Here is a 15,751-nt window from a genome sequence, read left to right on the forward strand (position 1 = left end):
TTTCTCAATCTTTCCTGCCCTTTTACAGCACTGGCAGAAATTCTGATAGAATTTTAATGTTCAAGGAGGCAGTTCTGGATAATGCAGTATTTTTGCACAAGAACACATAGTTTGGGGCAGGGATGTTGGTGCAGAACGAGCTGTTCTGGTGCCAGACCAGCCAGTAGGGCTTGCCCATCCTTTTCAAGTTAACGGCTCCCGTGTCTTTTGGCTGCCCAGGGAATCAGTGTGTGTTGTGTTTGGGAACTGAGTAGGAAATCAATGTCCTTGCATTCCAGCTGGTGCTCAGAGATTAGAGGAGCTGGGAGGGGCTGGGCTGCATTTCTGATTCCAGCCACTTTAGCACCATCAGTGTGGTCGAGTCCAAGCAAAGAACTTGCCCGAGCACAGATGCACAAAGAGAGCCGTTCCCAGTGCAATGCTCTGGGTCTGATTGCATTCCATAAGGACCTACATGCTCCAGATTCCCCAAGAGTGTGGGTTACTGAAGCAACAGGAGAGCAAGTTCAGGATGGCTGCTGGTTGGGGCACTGCTGCCGAGTGCTGATGTGTGTAGTGACAGAAAGGACAGGATTGATTCAGGGTGACCCCCACGTGGGGAATAATGTGCTTTGGCTCTATGATTAAGAAGGTTAAACAAATGCTTTCTTAAGCTATGTTATATTACACTAGTACTATATTAAAACTACACTAAAGAGATACTTCACTAAAAAGCTACTAAAGAAAAACTCGTGACTGTCTCCAGGCAGTCTTTTATCTAATTACCTAATCAATCTAAACAACTATCACTAAAATCCAACTAACAAATCACTTTCAGAAAACAATCACTATAACACATTCTTCATGTACTAAAAAACAAGAACAGCCAGTAGAGATTAGAATTGTTTTCTCTTCTTCTCTAAGTTTCTCACTACCTTCCCTTAAAAAAAACCTAGGAGAGAGAATTATATCTCTCTCCATTCAAAGAATGTAAATACCACAGTACAGTAAAAAGAGATTATAAAAGTGAGATCTGTCTGTCTATCTATCTATCTATTTAAATCTTCCTGACTCTGCTCCAAAGCAGTGGAAGATGCAAAGCTCACCTAAAGGCATCCCTTCAGGAGAGACAAACAGAACATGGCAGAAGCAGAGGGAGGCCCTCACCAGACCCTTGAGAACTGCCACTCCTTCCCTGTCAGCTGCCTGAGAGGCTGCTGGAGCTTCAGTCCCAGATGGCCCCTGACTGTAGGGCCAGGGTCACTGTGGAATCTGTGCCTCCCCTCGGGCAGAGAACGACCCAGGAGAGCAGCAGCACAGTGCTTTGGGAACGTGTGAGCCCAGCAGTGTGTGAGTCTTGGCCCACAAAGGGCGTATGGGAAGTTGAAACCCATCTTCTCTTGCTTTCTGTGCAGGTGCTTCTAGAGAAAGAGCAGGAGCACACTGCCTCATCTGAGCTGCCATGCCAGACTCAGGGAGAGCTGTTCCCTGCCCAAGAGCAGGAAGAGCAGCTCAGGCAGCAGGTGGAAGAGCCACAGGAGAATGGCCAGGTAAGCCTGACTGGCCAGGGCACAGAGGGAAGGGCAGGGAGAGGGGCATAAACCAGAGCTCTTGGGACTGAGGAGGCCAGGAGTCCCACAGGCACTGAAAGGACAGAGCCTTGCAATCTGCAGAGATCAGCACCAGCACAGGAGGGTTACAGTGGAAGCAGAGGTGGGTAGGGAAGCAGAAAGAAGGGGCTGAATAAATGTGATTTTGAGGCTAAAAGAGGGAAAAGCTGAGCTTGATGGCAGCTCTCAGTCACTTGCTCTGCTTTTGTGTGTGCAGAACATCAAGGCAGAGCCACAAGCAGACCTGCCTGAAGCTCAGAGTGCCATCATGGCAGTGAAGAGGAGGAATGAAGACATCCAAGAGGAGAAGAATCTCCCTATGCACAGGGGTAATCAACAAAAACAGGTGAATGAAGGAATGGCAGCCACTCCACTCATGAAAGAGAGTCCTTTCCATTGTTGTTTACAGAAAATTGACAAACAGATGCAGGCACAGCTGCAGGAAACTGAGGCTAGGACCAAGGCAAGGAAGAAGAGGCTAGACAAAAAAATTAAAATCATCAAAGAGAAAATTAATCGCCTCCTTCAGGAGCAAAAGGCTCTAGAAAAGCAAGTGAGGGAAATAGCAATCAGCACTGCAGTCACCCAAGGGTGGTTTCTGCCCTCCTTGCCTTTGCAGTGCAGAGCAGCAGGGGTGAGTGATGCCTCTGAGTGCCATCCTGATGAGGCCTCTGTCAGAGCTGCTCTCAGGGACACTTCCTGCTCTGCTGGATGTCAGCTGATGCTCTAGACAGTGGCATTACTCCTCTGGCCATTTAACCAGCAGTCATCCGAATGAACTCCTGCTGGCTTCTTCTAGGTGGCCTTGTTTCTTGAGGTGTTTTTGCAGGTGAACATGGTCACTCATAGATTTGGAATACGAGCTACAAGCTGTCTGTATCCCTTGCAGATCTGCTCCTGTCCTTTACTTTCTTCCCAGTCGATGACTCCTGGCTGACGGGGACCAGGTGTAGTCTCTGACTGCTTTGTTCTGTTTGACTTGAGGTGGAAGTGTTGCCATCCTACCTGGCAGCCTGCAGAGAGTTCCAGCAAATGACGGGCAACCAAGAGCCCCGAGGCTGGCATGAGGCCCAGGAACTGACCCATCCAGAGATGCTGCAGGATAAGCACATCCCGAGGAAGGTGCAGAAAAAGAGAATTTCATGGCAGGAGGTAGAACATTAGAATGAGGAGCTGCAAATGTATCTGCAGACCTAGGAGGGGGAAAGGAGTCTTTGGGAGGAAGTGGAGCGGTCGTTGCTGCAGTCATCCTTTAGAACAAGAAACTGGCTATGAACTCGAGTCAAACCAGCCTTTGCTTTTGACCATTTGGTTTCACAAGTGGACATCCAAAGCAATCCAGTTGAAGAGCTCTGCATGTGGCTGACAGCAGCTTCCTAAGGGCTTGCATTTCAAATGGCAATCTCTCTTGCATTTCAGGGCAATCTCTGCCACACCTTCCTGACATCAACTCATTTCTTGTCTCAGATCTACAGCGACTCTGACACTGAAGCTGCAGCAGAAGCAGCAGTGCCATCCCAAGGAGCCTTTGCTGCCCAGCTGAAGAAATGGAGCCTGAGCCCTTGGTTCACCTGCCGTGCTGACCCAGCTGCTGCTCAGCAACAGGAGATGGCGGGTGACTCTCTGGAGCAACAGAGTACGTCTGGTATCTTTCTTATCTGAGGGACAGTGTGTTGTGTGCACATGTCAGCATAGCTGTACCAAAGGGTTCTGATCAGTTTAGTGTCACAGAAGTGCTGGCAGTGCTCCGAGGCAGCAAGAGAGAGCTCTGGCTGTTCCTGCTGCCTCTGAGGGCAGGTTAGACTGGCTGGAGTTTGCCTGAGCTTCCCTCTCTGCCGAAGGCAGAAGCAGGGATTGTTCCTGGATCAGCAGAAGGCTGTGACTGCTTGAGTCCTAGCCACTGGCAGAAGCCCTGCTGAGATCAGTCTCTAGGAAAACACATCAAGCCCTTTGTGATTCTGCAGCACAACCCAATGAATCTGCTTCTTGCCCTTAACAGCTGCCAGTGCTGTGCTCTCAGATAAGATCTGGTGGGGTTGAGAAGAGAGCCCAGTGGATTCTGTGTCTACCACCACCTGTTGGGACAAAAAGGGCACTGATCTGCGCCTCGGCAGATCTCAAAGCCCATCCTGTTGTGTCCTGAATGGGGGCAACAGCTTGTCCGGGGCTCAGGCTCACTCTGGCTTCTTCCCATTAGTGCCTGTCAGTGCTCGTGCTTGGGCTTTGCCAGACTTGTGGTCGCTGTCCTGTCCCTGAGGGTTGGTGGGAATGCAGAGGCTGGAGCCTTCCTTAGCTGGGAGGGTTCGCTGCTGCCCGGCTGCTGCAGCATGGAGCTGTCTGAGGCCGCAGCCCCTGCTCTGGGCCGGCTTCTGCCTCGCACGGCCTGGGCTCACAAGAGGGTCAGCATCTCCTCTGGGCAGCTCTCTGTGTCACAGGGACGCCTGAGGAGCTCTGCTGTCCTCTGTGCCCGTGCCCGCTGTGCCGAGTTGGGAAGATGGGAACGTGTGCAGTGCCGAGAGGACGAGTGCAATGGGAGCGACTGATCCGCGCTGTCAGGGTGAAGAGAAGCGGCGTGGTTCTTCACGCGGGGCATGGGCAAGGGCGTCTTTGGGCTCAGCCTGCTCATAAAGGGTGAGGGTCCTGATGCTGAAAGCCCCGTGGGGATTGGTTCTAGCATGAGCTGCTCTGGTTTACAAATGCAGAGGCATTCTTCTGGCAAACTGCTGCAAGGTGGAAAAGATGGGAACACTTGGCAATATTCCTCCTGTTCTGAACTTGGCATCTGTTCAGAGGAATTGATTGTAGATGTCCTGGTGCACTTAATCTTAGCAAGTAGGAAACCTTTTCTAAATCTCACAGTGATTATTCCCAAGAAAACAAAGGCACTATTAGTTCCAGCTCTCCTTAATGTTTCTAGATGACAAACTTACTTGCCTTGGTAGGTATTCTCTTCTGGTCTCAGTCTCCTCTGAATGTATCTCCCTGTGCTTCCCTGTGTGCCTGCTGTCAAGAGGTCTCTCACTTAAAAGAATGCTGGAAATCAGTCTCTGTGCCAGCCACTTGTGCTGGGGGCCTGCTGTTCTTTTCTTGTTGTTCCAGTGGCTGTTCCTGTTGTTGTTAGCCAGCTGTCCACAAAGGGAGGGCTCAGAGCTCCAGACAGTGGGGCTGCCTTTTGTATGTCCTAGAAGGTAAGATGTCTGCTTTTAAGTGAACATCTTGCATTTTGTTTCCCTCAGGGAGAATGGTGAAGATGGAAAATCCTATTCTAAAATACATTGAACTGGAAAATATTGGCAGTGGGTGAGTCCAAGCTATGTTAATTTTACAAAACTATGCATCAGATGTTTTGCTGGCGGAATAGGTATCAAGTGTGAAGTCAGACAAGCTGCAAATGTGTTCAGGCACTGGGCTTAGATTTTCAGTGCTGATCAGAATTTCTAAGTGTGCTCAGAAGGCATTGTCAAACACATCTCAATGCTTCCAGTGTCCTGCAGGTCTGCGATATTTACAGCACAGATCACCTGTGTGGGCTGGCTTTCACTGCAAGATCTAAATGGCTTCTCCTCTCTCTGCTTCTCTTTTGTTTCTAGGACTTTTGGAGATGTTTGTAAAGCACTTGAGACTGCCACAGGAGGAGAGGTAAATGTCAACAGCCCCTGCAGACTCTGCTGCACTTGAGGGCTTTCCCCTCTGGTGTGAGCTGTGGCTGGAGCTTTGGGCAGAGCTGTGCTGAAAAGGCACAAGAAGCACAGAGCAGCTGGGTGCCAGCCCACAAAACACATTTGGGACTTTGTCCTCCTCAGCTGCCGGAAGGAAGGCACGGAGGGCAGCGGTTCCTTTCAGAGAAGGACGCGCTCACTCGCTCTCCATTGCTAAAACAAAGGCACTACCTTCGAGCACCTCACTGATCTTTGGGGCTACAGCTTCAGAGTCCTGGATTCTCATTTCTGGCTGCCAGCAAATCCATCTGAAAGTTACTGGTAGTTCCTTAGCCACCTGCAGTGCTGCACTTGGGAACTGCACATAGAGAGAGATCTGCAAGGCGTCCCTGAAAGCCCTAAGCCCTGCCCATATCACAAGATGTATCCACAGAGTATTAAGGCATGGATTCCTTCTTCTGAGTCCCAAACAAAGCAGCAGAGAGTGTGGTCAGAGGTTTGTGGGTGATAACTGAGACACTGCTGTTACCAAGTGGTCAAGGCCAAATGTCAGTGGCCCCACGTGTCCTGTAACTGGCTCCCAAGGGAGCAGAGAAATGGGCTGTTGGAATGTCAGTTCCTGATTACTGCAGTGCCTAATCACAAGGCAGTTTGGCACAGCTCAGCTGTGTCATTGCAAAATCACTCGCTCCGTGTGCCTTGTGGTCTCGTGCCGCCAACCTCTCAAGTTACTGATTTTCAATGTCGTTTTAGGTGGCCATCAAGAAAATACAGCTTCAAGGACTGAGGAAGAAGGAACTAAAAGTCAACGAACTCATGGTCATGAAGGTGAATAGAAATCCCAACCTGGTCAACTGTTTAGACAGGTGAGTTGTGCTTTTGTCCCATGCATGTTTGTTTGCATGTTGCAAACATGCAAGGTAAAATCCCACTTTGGTCACTGGCAGAAAATAGAGCTGTAATTATTGGCTAATTATTATTGCTCTTTTCATCTCCAGTGGATGGGAAGAGATTGCATTTTGTCTGCATTAGTCTTCGCTGGCACATGATATTTGAAAATTGTTCAAAAACCCGGATGAGTTGTGTCTTACTAAATCAATGATCTCTATATTCACAGCCACCACTTTGTTTTGGAGCTTGATTTTTTCCAAGTGTCTTCTTATGTCCAGGTAAACTAACAAGGATTTCCCTTGGATTGTTGCCACTGTTTTCCATTGCTTTGCATGCCAGGAAGACTAGGTGCTTTTTTTCCAGAAACACCATGCATGACAGGTTTTTTTTATCTGGGCTGTTACTAAACTGCACATTTTGCTTGCTGCCCATCTAAGACATCTTCTTTTTTGCAGCTGTGCCTTTCTCCTTGAGACTGCACAGATGGCAAACAATGCACAGCCAAGAGGGAATGTCTCTTCCTTTATTTTGTCTTTGTCTCAAAGGGACCTGAAAAGAAGAACCAACCTGTCTTTTCCAAACAGCAACTTAGCCATGTACATTCATCTCCATGCCCTTGTTTCCTTCTTTCAGCTACCTTGTGGGTGAGGAACTGTCCCTGGTTATGGAGTACATGGATGGAGGCACTCTGAGCAATGTCATCAGCCAGACCTACCTGTCGGAAGATGAGATGGCAGCCATCAGTCGGGAGGTCAGCAATCCCATCTGTGTTTCCAAGGGCTTGGGCAGCATTGTCTGGGAAACAGGGCCTCAGAGCTGGAGTGATTTCCTGTGCCAAGCTTTGTTTCTGTGTTGCTGCTATTCTATGGGCAAGTAAATCATCTCAAGGGAAAGGCCTGCCAGTGCCCCTGCACTCCCTGTACTCAGTGCCAGTACTCTTATCTCCTGCTGTTGTATTCTCGCTCTGTCTCTTGTATTTGTATTTGCTGTTCTCCACCTTGCCTCTCTAAATGTTTGCCTGGAGTCTGTCTTCACTGCATTCCTTGCCTGTAAAAGCAAAGATGCTGGTGGCAGGATTTGAAATGACCAGAAAAGAAAAAATACTCATTTCTCAGAGTCCTCAGCTGAAAAGGATAGAAGTGCAGCCAAAATGCTCTTTGCTTCTGGAAAGTGACTGGTGTGATACTTCCAAGCCTGTGCTGAGGCCAGCAAGAAAATCTTTTCCATGCAGCCTCCCACCCAAAAGTGATCCACTAAACACCAAGGGAGGGACTTTTCCTTTCCAAACCCCTCCTTTGTCCTCTGCATGGAAAAAGCAGGTCCACTGCAGCAGGAGTTGTCCTGGCTGGTTTGCAGGGGACAGCCTACAACAGCAGGTGCTGTTGCTCTTTCAAAAGCTGACGTGCCTTTCCTCAGAAAGGTCCTGCGCTGCAAGTGTTGGAGCAGCAAGCTCTTCCTCTCAGTGGCCATTACTGTTCTGCCCTTACTCCCCATTCCCCTGGAGAGGGAATCTTTTAGATTCTTTGTTTCCTTTCTTGTGTGATGAAATCACATCACTCATTTTTGCCCTCCTCTTTCTGTTTTCTCACTCAGTGCCTGCAAGGACTGGATTTTCTTCATTCAAACCATGTCATCCACCAAGATATGAAGAGCAGCAACATCCTTCTCAGAACTGACGGTTCTGTCAAGCTGGGTCAGTGTATTCTTGGTCAGGTGCAGCGTTCCAGGCATGTGGGTGTGGGGCTGCTTGGTGTAACTGCCAGCTCCCCAAAAATGGTGTTGGTGGCAGTGCAGGGACCCCTGCTGCGAGCTGAGGGCACAGTTGCAACATGCACAGAGGTAGAAGGAACCACAAGCAGTCAAGAGTGGCCTTGCTCTGTGTGTGTCCCTTCTAGACAGAGGCATCTACAATCTAAAGCTTCAGGGGAATGAAGTCCACTGCTGTGAGCAGCATTAAGAAACCTGGGTTTTTTTGGAAGTGGCCAATTCCATACTCCCTTGGCTAAAGCCCCAAGGAAATCGAGTGTGGACAGTTCTCCAGGAGATTCAACAGCACATTCTTAGCCTGAGAGTGGGGAATTCTTTTGCTTGGTTTCCTAATTGGAGCTGGCTTTCACGGTTTGTTGTTTTCTCCACAGCTGACTTTGGCCTCTTTGCTCAGCTCAGCCCTGAGCAGGGCAGACGGAGCTCCGTGGCCGGCGCTGCTGGGTGGCTGGCGCCTGAAGTGGTGACAGGTCAACCATGTGGCCCCAAAGTGGACATATGGTCTTTGGGAATCGTGGGCATCAAAATGGTGGAACGAGAAGTTCCTTCCTGGAATGCAACTCCTGTCTTGGTAAGGTGCAAATACTCACTGATCCCACTGTCTTTCTCACCTGTCCTGTGTTCTGTGTGCCATTGGACAAAATCCCATTGCCATCTCCTGGCACCTCTTCCACCAAGGTCTCCTTCTAAAAATGCCCCTGCAACACATCAGCATCTGCTGTAGCTTTGGTTGTATCAGAAAGGGAAGTGGCAGTTCAGAAACCTAACCAGTTCAGAAACCTGCCATTTTGGCCTCCAGCCGCGCCTGACATTTCCCACTTGTTTTTTGAACAATGTTGAAACTCTGTTTCTGAAGGACAAGAATTTTTCAGTGGACAGGGTAGACATGTGATAAATATCCTGAGAAATAGAGGTTAGACCTTCCCAGTTTCAATTTTATAGAAAACATAGGAAAAAAGGAAAAAGAAAAGTAAACAAAAAAGGAAAAGAGAAAAAAACCTACTACCAAAGCAATGCCCAAGCAGTTCTGCTGGCTTTTTCATTTTTTAAATGCAGCTCTTCTCTTCCATTCTGTAGCATCTTTTCCAAATCCTGTGGTTGTTGAAACTTTCAGGCTTTCAAGTCATCTGTACATTGTTCAGTCACATGTGTGGGTGGCCTGGATAAGTTTTGGATGTGTTTTTCTCCAACTGCAGTTAGAATTGTTTGCCAAACCCTTGGCTGTTTCTTGGTACTTTAACAAGTTGATGAGCTTGCAGGCAGGTGCCTGGGCTGGGATCCAACATGGGCAGTTGACACCGGTGCTGTGTTTCTTTAGCACAGGAGCAGGGCCATCCCTGGCCTGCACTGTTATCATGACAGGGAGGGCTCCAGCTCCCCACCATGGCCAGTGGCTGAGCTCAGCTGAGAGTCAGGATAAAACCCTCTTTGTCACCTCTGGTGATGTGGGAAAAGGACAGAAAGCCACATAAATTATTTGTACACAAGGGGAGTGCATTGCCATTTCTGGCTTTGAAATTCTCCTTTGGCTTAAAGAGGCTAATAGCAAAGTCTCTTTGGTCACCATCTATTTCAGTGCCATGAGCACAGAGTTATCATGACAGTGGTGGGCATTTTTATGGAGACTCCAAGGCCTCTTGCCATTGTTCTTTTTGTCTATTTGAGATGGATTCTGCAAGTTGAGGTTTGAATAGTTCCAAGTTGGTGTCCTATGTTTCTAAATACCATCTTGCAAAAGCAGAATGAGCTCTCTCCCCCTGACTTGTCAGCGTGTTAGAGCTTGGTTCCACATGAACCACACTGGATAATGATCAGTCGATGTCTTGCCAATCTACACTGTAATTCCTTGGCCTGAGGAGTATGAGAAAGACCTGCTGAGCTCCATGGACACTGTCAGCTGCATGGAAGTGAGCATCCTTGGCCTTGCTGAAGAAACTGGAGCTCAGCTTAGGTTAGATGCTCTCGAGCAGGAGAAAGGCTGGAATCCTCAGGGGTTTCCAGAGGCCTGCGTGCCCAGAGGGACTGAGTTCTGGGGAGCAGCTGGATGTTTCTGCACATCATGGAAAGGGATTGCCAGACAGCTCAAGCCTCACCACAGGCAAATACTCCCCAGCTCTTCTCAGGCAACATTTGCTTTGGTTTTCAAGTTGTTCCCAGTTGTCTGTCTGTGAAGATGCCCCTAAAACCACAAGGCAAGCCTCTCAGAACTGGTGTTACATTTCCAGAAATGAAGAAAAGAAGCCCAAACACATGGAAGTTGCTAAGGCACTGGTTTTTAGACAGGAACTTAACCCCCTGTGCAGTTTCTTCTCACTGGGAAACATGCCTGAAACCTGGGCATGAGGGTGTAAAGGCCACAGAGTCTCTTCTGCTTCTTGTGCAGTGCTGCTGAAACACTCAGTGACCGTGTTTCTCTCCCAGCCCAAGCCACGTTCTGCCCGTCACCAAGCCAGAGCCTGGTGATGTGGAGAGCCTGCCAAAACCTCCCATTTGTTTCCTGGCACTTTCTGGGATGGGCCTACCATTCATGCATTGACTTGAGTAGCCAAATGAGTAGAGGGTGACCGTAAGGATGGAACCTCTCCTTATGATTTGACCATGAAAGGTTTTTCTTTTCCATGTAAGGAAAGCAGAAATTTTCAGACTGCTGAGAAACAGAGCTGCAGGTGGCTCCTGCGTGTCCAAGCAGGCGTTTTCATCCCAGTACATTTGTGCATGGATCATAATGTGTCTGTGTTGAAGATGAGATTCCAAAGATTTGTTTCCTTACCTGAGGAATACCTGGTGGATTTCCTTTCTTTCCCTCCAATTCCCATTCTTTTCAAGAACAAAGCAAAAAGCTTGATTAGTTTTGTTTTGTGGCAGCTGTGCTTAAGGGACCAAGAAGCACTGCAGAAATACTTTCCATGTACTAACCCTTGGATACAGTAGAGTTAGTATAGCAAAGTCCTTCTTCCAAAAGGCTTCTCAACCTGGTATGAATCGTCAGGGAAGGAAATGTGCTTGTGCTGATGTAGTTCCCACTAATTAGGTCAGTCAATGTAATCAGCTGCCAAGGCAAGATCTGTGAGATGTTGGAGAGGCTGTGGCTGCATCAGGGTTTGGGTTTTTGGTTGGTAAAGGAAAGTCATCTCTGGGTCTCTGCCAGGGCAGAAACTGCCACTGCAGAGTGGAGCTTAATCAGTGGGATCTGGGAGAGCAGTGACAGATGGGAAAGAAGCAGGTGGAGCCTGGTGTCTCCTTTTTCCCCAGCCCCAACTCCTGATAGCCACAGGAGGAAGACAAAAGCTGCAGCAGCCCAACCTATTTTCATCTTGCCTGCGTGACTTCCTCAGCTGCTGCCTGCAGAGAGACGAGGCGCGGCGCTGGTCTGCCAAGGAGCTCCTGCAGGTAAAATGTGAAGGGGCTGCAGGTGAAACAGGCTCTGAGGGATGGGCTCCTCCTCCACTCAAGTCCAAAGCATCAGATGAGCCCCCTTCCTCCTCACCTCCACTCTTGGTGCTCTTCAAATGAAAATGGTGAGGAATCCTAGACTGGGCTAGGCTGGCAGGGCCCTGCAAATGTCCTCTGGTGCAAGTGTCCTGCAATGAGCAAGGACATCTTTAAAGACATCCAGTTTCTCAGAGCCCTTTCCCACTGGAGCCGGAATGGTTGCAGGGATGGGGCACCTACAAGCTCTTGGGGCAAGCTGTGCCAGGGTGGCACCATGCTCCGAGTAAACAAGTTCTGATTAGATCCTATTTGTGTTAAAAAATATTCACCCACATCCTATTGTAACTGGCCCTGTTAAAAAAGATGTCCTCCACTTTCCTCAAAGCCACTCTGAAGTTTTGGAAAGTGGCAATAAAGTCTCCCTGGGGCCTGTTCTTGACAAAACTGAGCAACCCCACCTCTCTCTGCATTTCCTGAGTCAGAGAGGTCCTCTGGCTGTTTCTGTCACCTTCTTTTGTAATTTGGTGAGGTGTTCAGTTTTATGTAATGGCAAAAGAATTGAAGTAGAGCAATGCAGGGTACAGAGACATGAAATGGTGGTGGAGGAACCCAAGGAAGCCAGTCCCAGCTGAACAGTCAGAGATTTGGCTGTGGGCAGGAGGGGCTGTGGCAGGCTCACTGTGAGCCTCTGAGGGGCCCTGGTTGGTGCCCCCCAGCCCACCCTCAGAGGTTTCTGCCATGCAAACAGGGACAGCTGGGAGGGACTTGTCCCAGCCCCATCTGCTGCCTGGCACGCTCAAGCAGACGGGAACTGTGCCAGGGTTACTGCCAGGTTGTGTGGCAGAGAGGGAACTGCAGGGCCCAGTGCCACTGGGCTGGCCCTGCTGGGAAGGAAGGTGCCATCCAGCACACGAGGGGCAGGACATGGAAAGGCAGACACTGCTTTCTGTCCCTGTGGCAATCAGCACAGTGCCTGTCTTTCAAAGACAGGGACCAATGAGAGGCTTTGGAGTTTCCTGAAAAGAAGAAACTCCAAGGACAGAAAGCACCATTTCTAGAGCACTGGCAGGGCTAAAATCTCAGCAAGATGAAGACACCTGTATAAATGGATGAGTGGGATTCTGGGCCAGGTTTGCCTGTGATGGCAAGGTCTGCACATAAAGATGGAGGTGTAGACAGTTCCATTGTTCCTCTTCCTGCATCCTTCTAGGAGCAGGAGGAATCCTGTGAAGCACTGAGCTTGGAAAGTCATGGTTCATTGTTTTTTGTTGATCTGTTTTTTTTCCCTTTGGGCAGCATCCATTTGTAAGATTTGCTGAGCCTGCGTCCAGCCTGGTGCCACTGATTGTTTCAGTGAAGAAGAGGAAGGAGACAAGAATGTGATAATCACATCAGGACCATTTATTCCTCAATCAGTTTAGAGTAGGATTGTAGGTTAGGATTAGGATTAGGATTAGGATTAGGATTAGAATTAGGATTAGGATAAGGATAAGGATAAGGATAAGGATAAGGATAAGGATAAGGATAAGGATTAGGATTAGGATTAGATTAAGGATAAGGATGAAGATAAAGATAAGGATAAGGATAAGGATAAGGATAAGGATAAGGATAAGGATAAGGATAAGGATTAGGGTTAAGGTAAGGGTTAGGGTTAGAGTAGGATTGTCTAATAGGACTGCAGAGTAGGATTGAAAATCAGTAAAGTTTCTGAAACCACAACTCACCTTGAAGATTCCCTTCCTTCTCACTCTGCGAATAAACTCGAGAATTCCTTCTGAATTGTCTGTTGTTTCTTAAAGGTGGAAAGTGAAACAGTGTCTTTGGCATGGTGTGAAAGTGGGGAAGGATGTTCTTCATTCATCCTCTCCAGACCACACTGCCTTTGGAATATGGCCCACGGGTCTGTTTTTGGCCATCTTTGGTACTTCTATTTTAGGCAGAAAGGGCAATGGCATTTAAAGGCAAAAGCACAGGAAGAATGGGGCAGCCCAAACATCTTATACAGATGCAGGCCTTCAGCTGTGACTGGAGAGCATTGGGGCTCCCTAAATGCAATAATCTCTTTGGCTGGAGGAGAGCCTTGCTCAAGTGAGAAAGCAGAAAGATCAGAGAGGGTGCTCGGGAAGGTCTCCTGTGGCGCAGAGCTGTCAGCGCCTGTGAGGTGAGAGCGGGCCCGGCCTTGCCTGGGCTGGAGCCCCAGCAGAGCCCCAGCAGAGGCCGGAGCAGCCTGAGCCCCAGCAGAGGCAGGCTGGAAGGAGGCCCTTGGAACTGCAAGAGGCAGCAGCCGGGCCCTGGGTGCCTCTTCCTGGGAGCGGGTGAATCCTCCGCCCTCAGAGCCCAGGTGGCAGCTGGCTGCTGCTGAGGGGAAGCGCAGCCGTGCTGGGCACAGCCCAGCCTGGAGGCCATGGCCGTCTGGAGTGTGCCCAGGAGCAGAGAAAGGCCAAGGGCAGCCGCGGGCCGCTGGGCTGGCTGAGGATTGCTCCTCTTATGCCGGCTGCCCTGCAACTCCTGGCAAATGCCAGCAGTGTGTGCAGCACTCTGGGCACCGGGGCAGGGAGCCGGGCTGCTCGGCAGGCTGGAGCACAGGGCAGCTCATTCAGGCCCGGCACTTGTGCCAGGGAAGCGAGGCCAGCGTGAGGCAGGGACAGCTTGGCAGGGCCCATCTGCAGGAGCCAGCGCCTCACGCAGCTCTGGGAGGAAGCGCCTGCAACCCTGCAGTTCTGCACTGAGCCAGAGCAAAGGTGTGAGATGCAGAGTGTTTGGCAGAAATATTCAGGCCCACCAGGCCAGCCTGCTTTGTGCTCTCTGGCGCACAGCAAGCGCTGTGCAATGCAGCTCTGAGCTGCTGGGAGAGAGGCAGTCGGGGATCTGCCTGAGGTGAGTCAAGGGGTTAGCTGAAAATGTAATGAGGATAACTGAAAAGTGCAGATGGGTTGAGGGCTCAGCTGGGAATAGAATTGGGATAGTAGAAGATTGCATATTTTAGTTAAGATTTTAAAAATTAGGTAAGAAACTAATTTAGTAATACAGGTAGCAGAAATCATGTGCCTTAGTTAAAGAGTACCAAATATATTAGGAACATCAAGCTAGGAGTGACAGGGATAGAGGAAGCAATTGTGAAGAAGCTGAGACCATAGAAAGACCTTGCCTTAAGAATAATTGAACAGTTAGGAGAGGCTTGGACCATGAGCAGCAGGTCAAAAGGTCTTGCCAACTGGCCATGGGAGGAGAGTTCACCATGAGGAAGATGGCTTTCTTCCTCCCATACAACCACTCCCTCATTTCAAAATCCCACCGATCCAGTTAAGGGAATACAATTGCGCAGCTGTAATAGATATTCAGCTGATAAAAATGCGAAGCAGGCAGGTAATAATTATGTATTATGGGTCCTTAGAAACATAATGTAAATTCTTTTCTGTAGAAATAGAGAGCAGGAGTCTGCAACTCCTTGCACGTGTCTCTGGAAACTAGTTCACATGTGACCACGGCTGCAATAAATATCCTTCTTTTCTACTATAATTAGTTGAAGAGTCATCTGTCCGTGCTTCAAGGGTTATGCTGGAGTAGTGAACTGATTTGGATGGGAGCAGAAGAGTTTCAGCAGGCAATTTTTGGAAGAGATGGAAGGCTCTTGTGGCTGAAGGGAAAGCCATTTGGAATGGAGAAATGATCCCAAAGTCCATCCAATTGTATCTTTGTGTCTGAATTTAAATCAGAATTATTATAGATAGCTTCATGCAATTTGTCTACAAATTTATCAAAGACTTCATTCTTTCTTTGACAAATCTGTGTAAAAGACATAGTGTGTAACTTATCTGGAAGTGCAAGAAATGCTTTACATGCTAGTTGTTGGCTCATCTGTAAGACTTGATCAATGCTCCTAGCCTGGGCAGTGGCAGTAGCCCCGGGCCCTTTGCCAAGTAACTGTTGTGCTGTTAAACCATACAGAGGATCACCCTGCACTCTAGGTCTTGCAGCTTCTTGAGCACACTTTTCCTCCCAGCTTTTATGAAACATCACCTGCTGATAGGGTGGCATTCTAAGTCTTATTAGGGTATGCACATCAGCTGGAATTAAAGCGTTAGATGGAAAAACATACTGCAGAAGTGACTGTGCAAGTTGGCATTTTCAACCAAATTGTGAAAATGCAGCTCTCATCTTTTCTAAAATCTTCCAATCGAAAGGTTCTCAAACTCTACTTGCAGCATTAGTTACTACAAGAAAAGCTTCTACATCATTGGAGAGAAAAGTCCCTTCTACAATAGCTTCTGCAATAACTTTTTTCTACTTTTGTTTCTCTTTGGTGGAGATAAAGCTTGGCCTGCAATTCCTCAGAAAGGATTAGGAGGACCATGCTAGTTTGGGAAATTGACACTGTTTCCCCCTAGCATTCAACAGATGCTTGACATCAGGCAC

General features: G+C 48.7%; 1 protein-coding gene and 1 pseudogene across 1 annotated transcript in view; both read left to right on the plus strand.

Annotated features, from left to right (window-relative positions):
- LOC131560130 (uncharacterized) overlaps positions 1–12,718 on the plus strand; it is a 33,700-nt gene extending 20,982 nt beyond the window's left edge. The window contains 8 exon segments of the mRNA XM_058808800.1: positions 1,395–1,529; positions 1,807–2,142; positions 6,002–6,114; positions 6,773–6,890; positions 7,733–7,832; positions 8,278–8,474; positions 11,156–11,293; positions 12,632–12,718. Coding sequence (XP_058664783.1) covers positions 1,395–1,529; positions 1,807–2,142; positions 6,002–6,114; positions 6,773–6,890; positions 7,733–7,832; positions 8,278–8,474; positions 11,156–11,293; positions 12,632–12,718 — 1,224 coding nt within the window.
- LOC131560146 (zinc finger protein 420-like) overlaps positions 1–15,751 on the plus strand; it is a 255,280-nt pseudogene that overhangs the window by 109,721 nt on the left and 129,808 nt on the right.

Source organism: Ammospiza caudacuta, chromosome 7 (genome assembly GCF_027887145.1).
Source record: "Ammospiza caudacuta isolate bAmmCau1 chromosome 7, bAmmCau1.pri, whole genome shotgun sequence".
In the NCBI taxonomy this organism is placed as follows: domain Eukaryota; kingdom Metazoa; phylum Chordata; class Aves; order Passeriformes; family Passerellidae; genus Ammospiza; species Ammospiza caudacuta.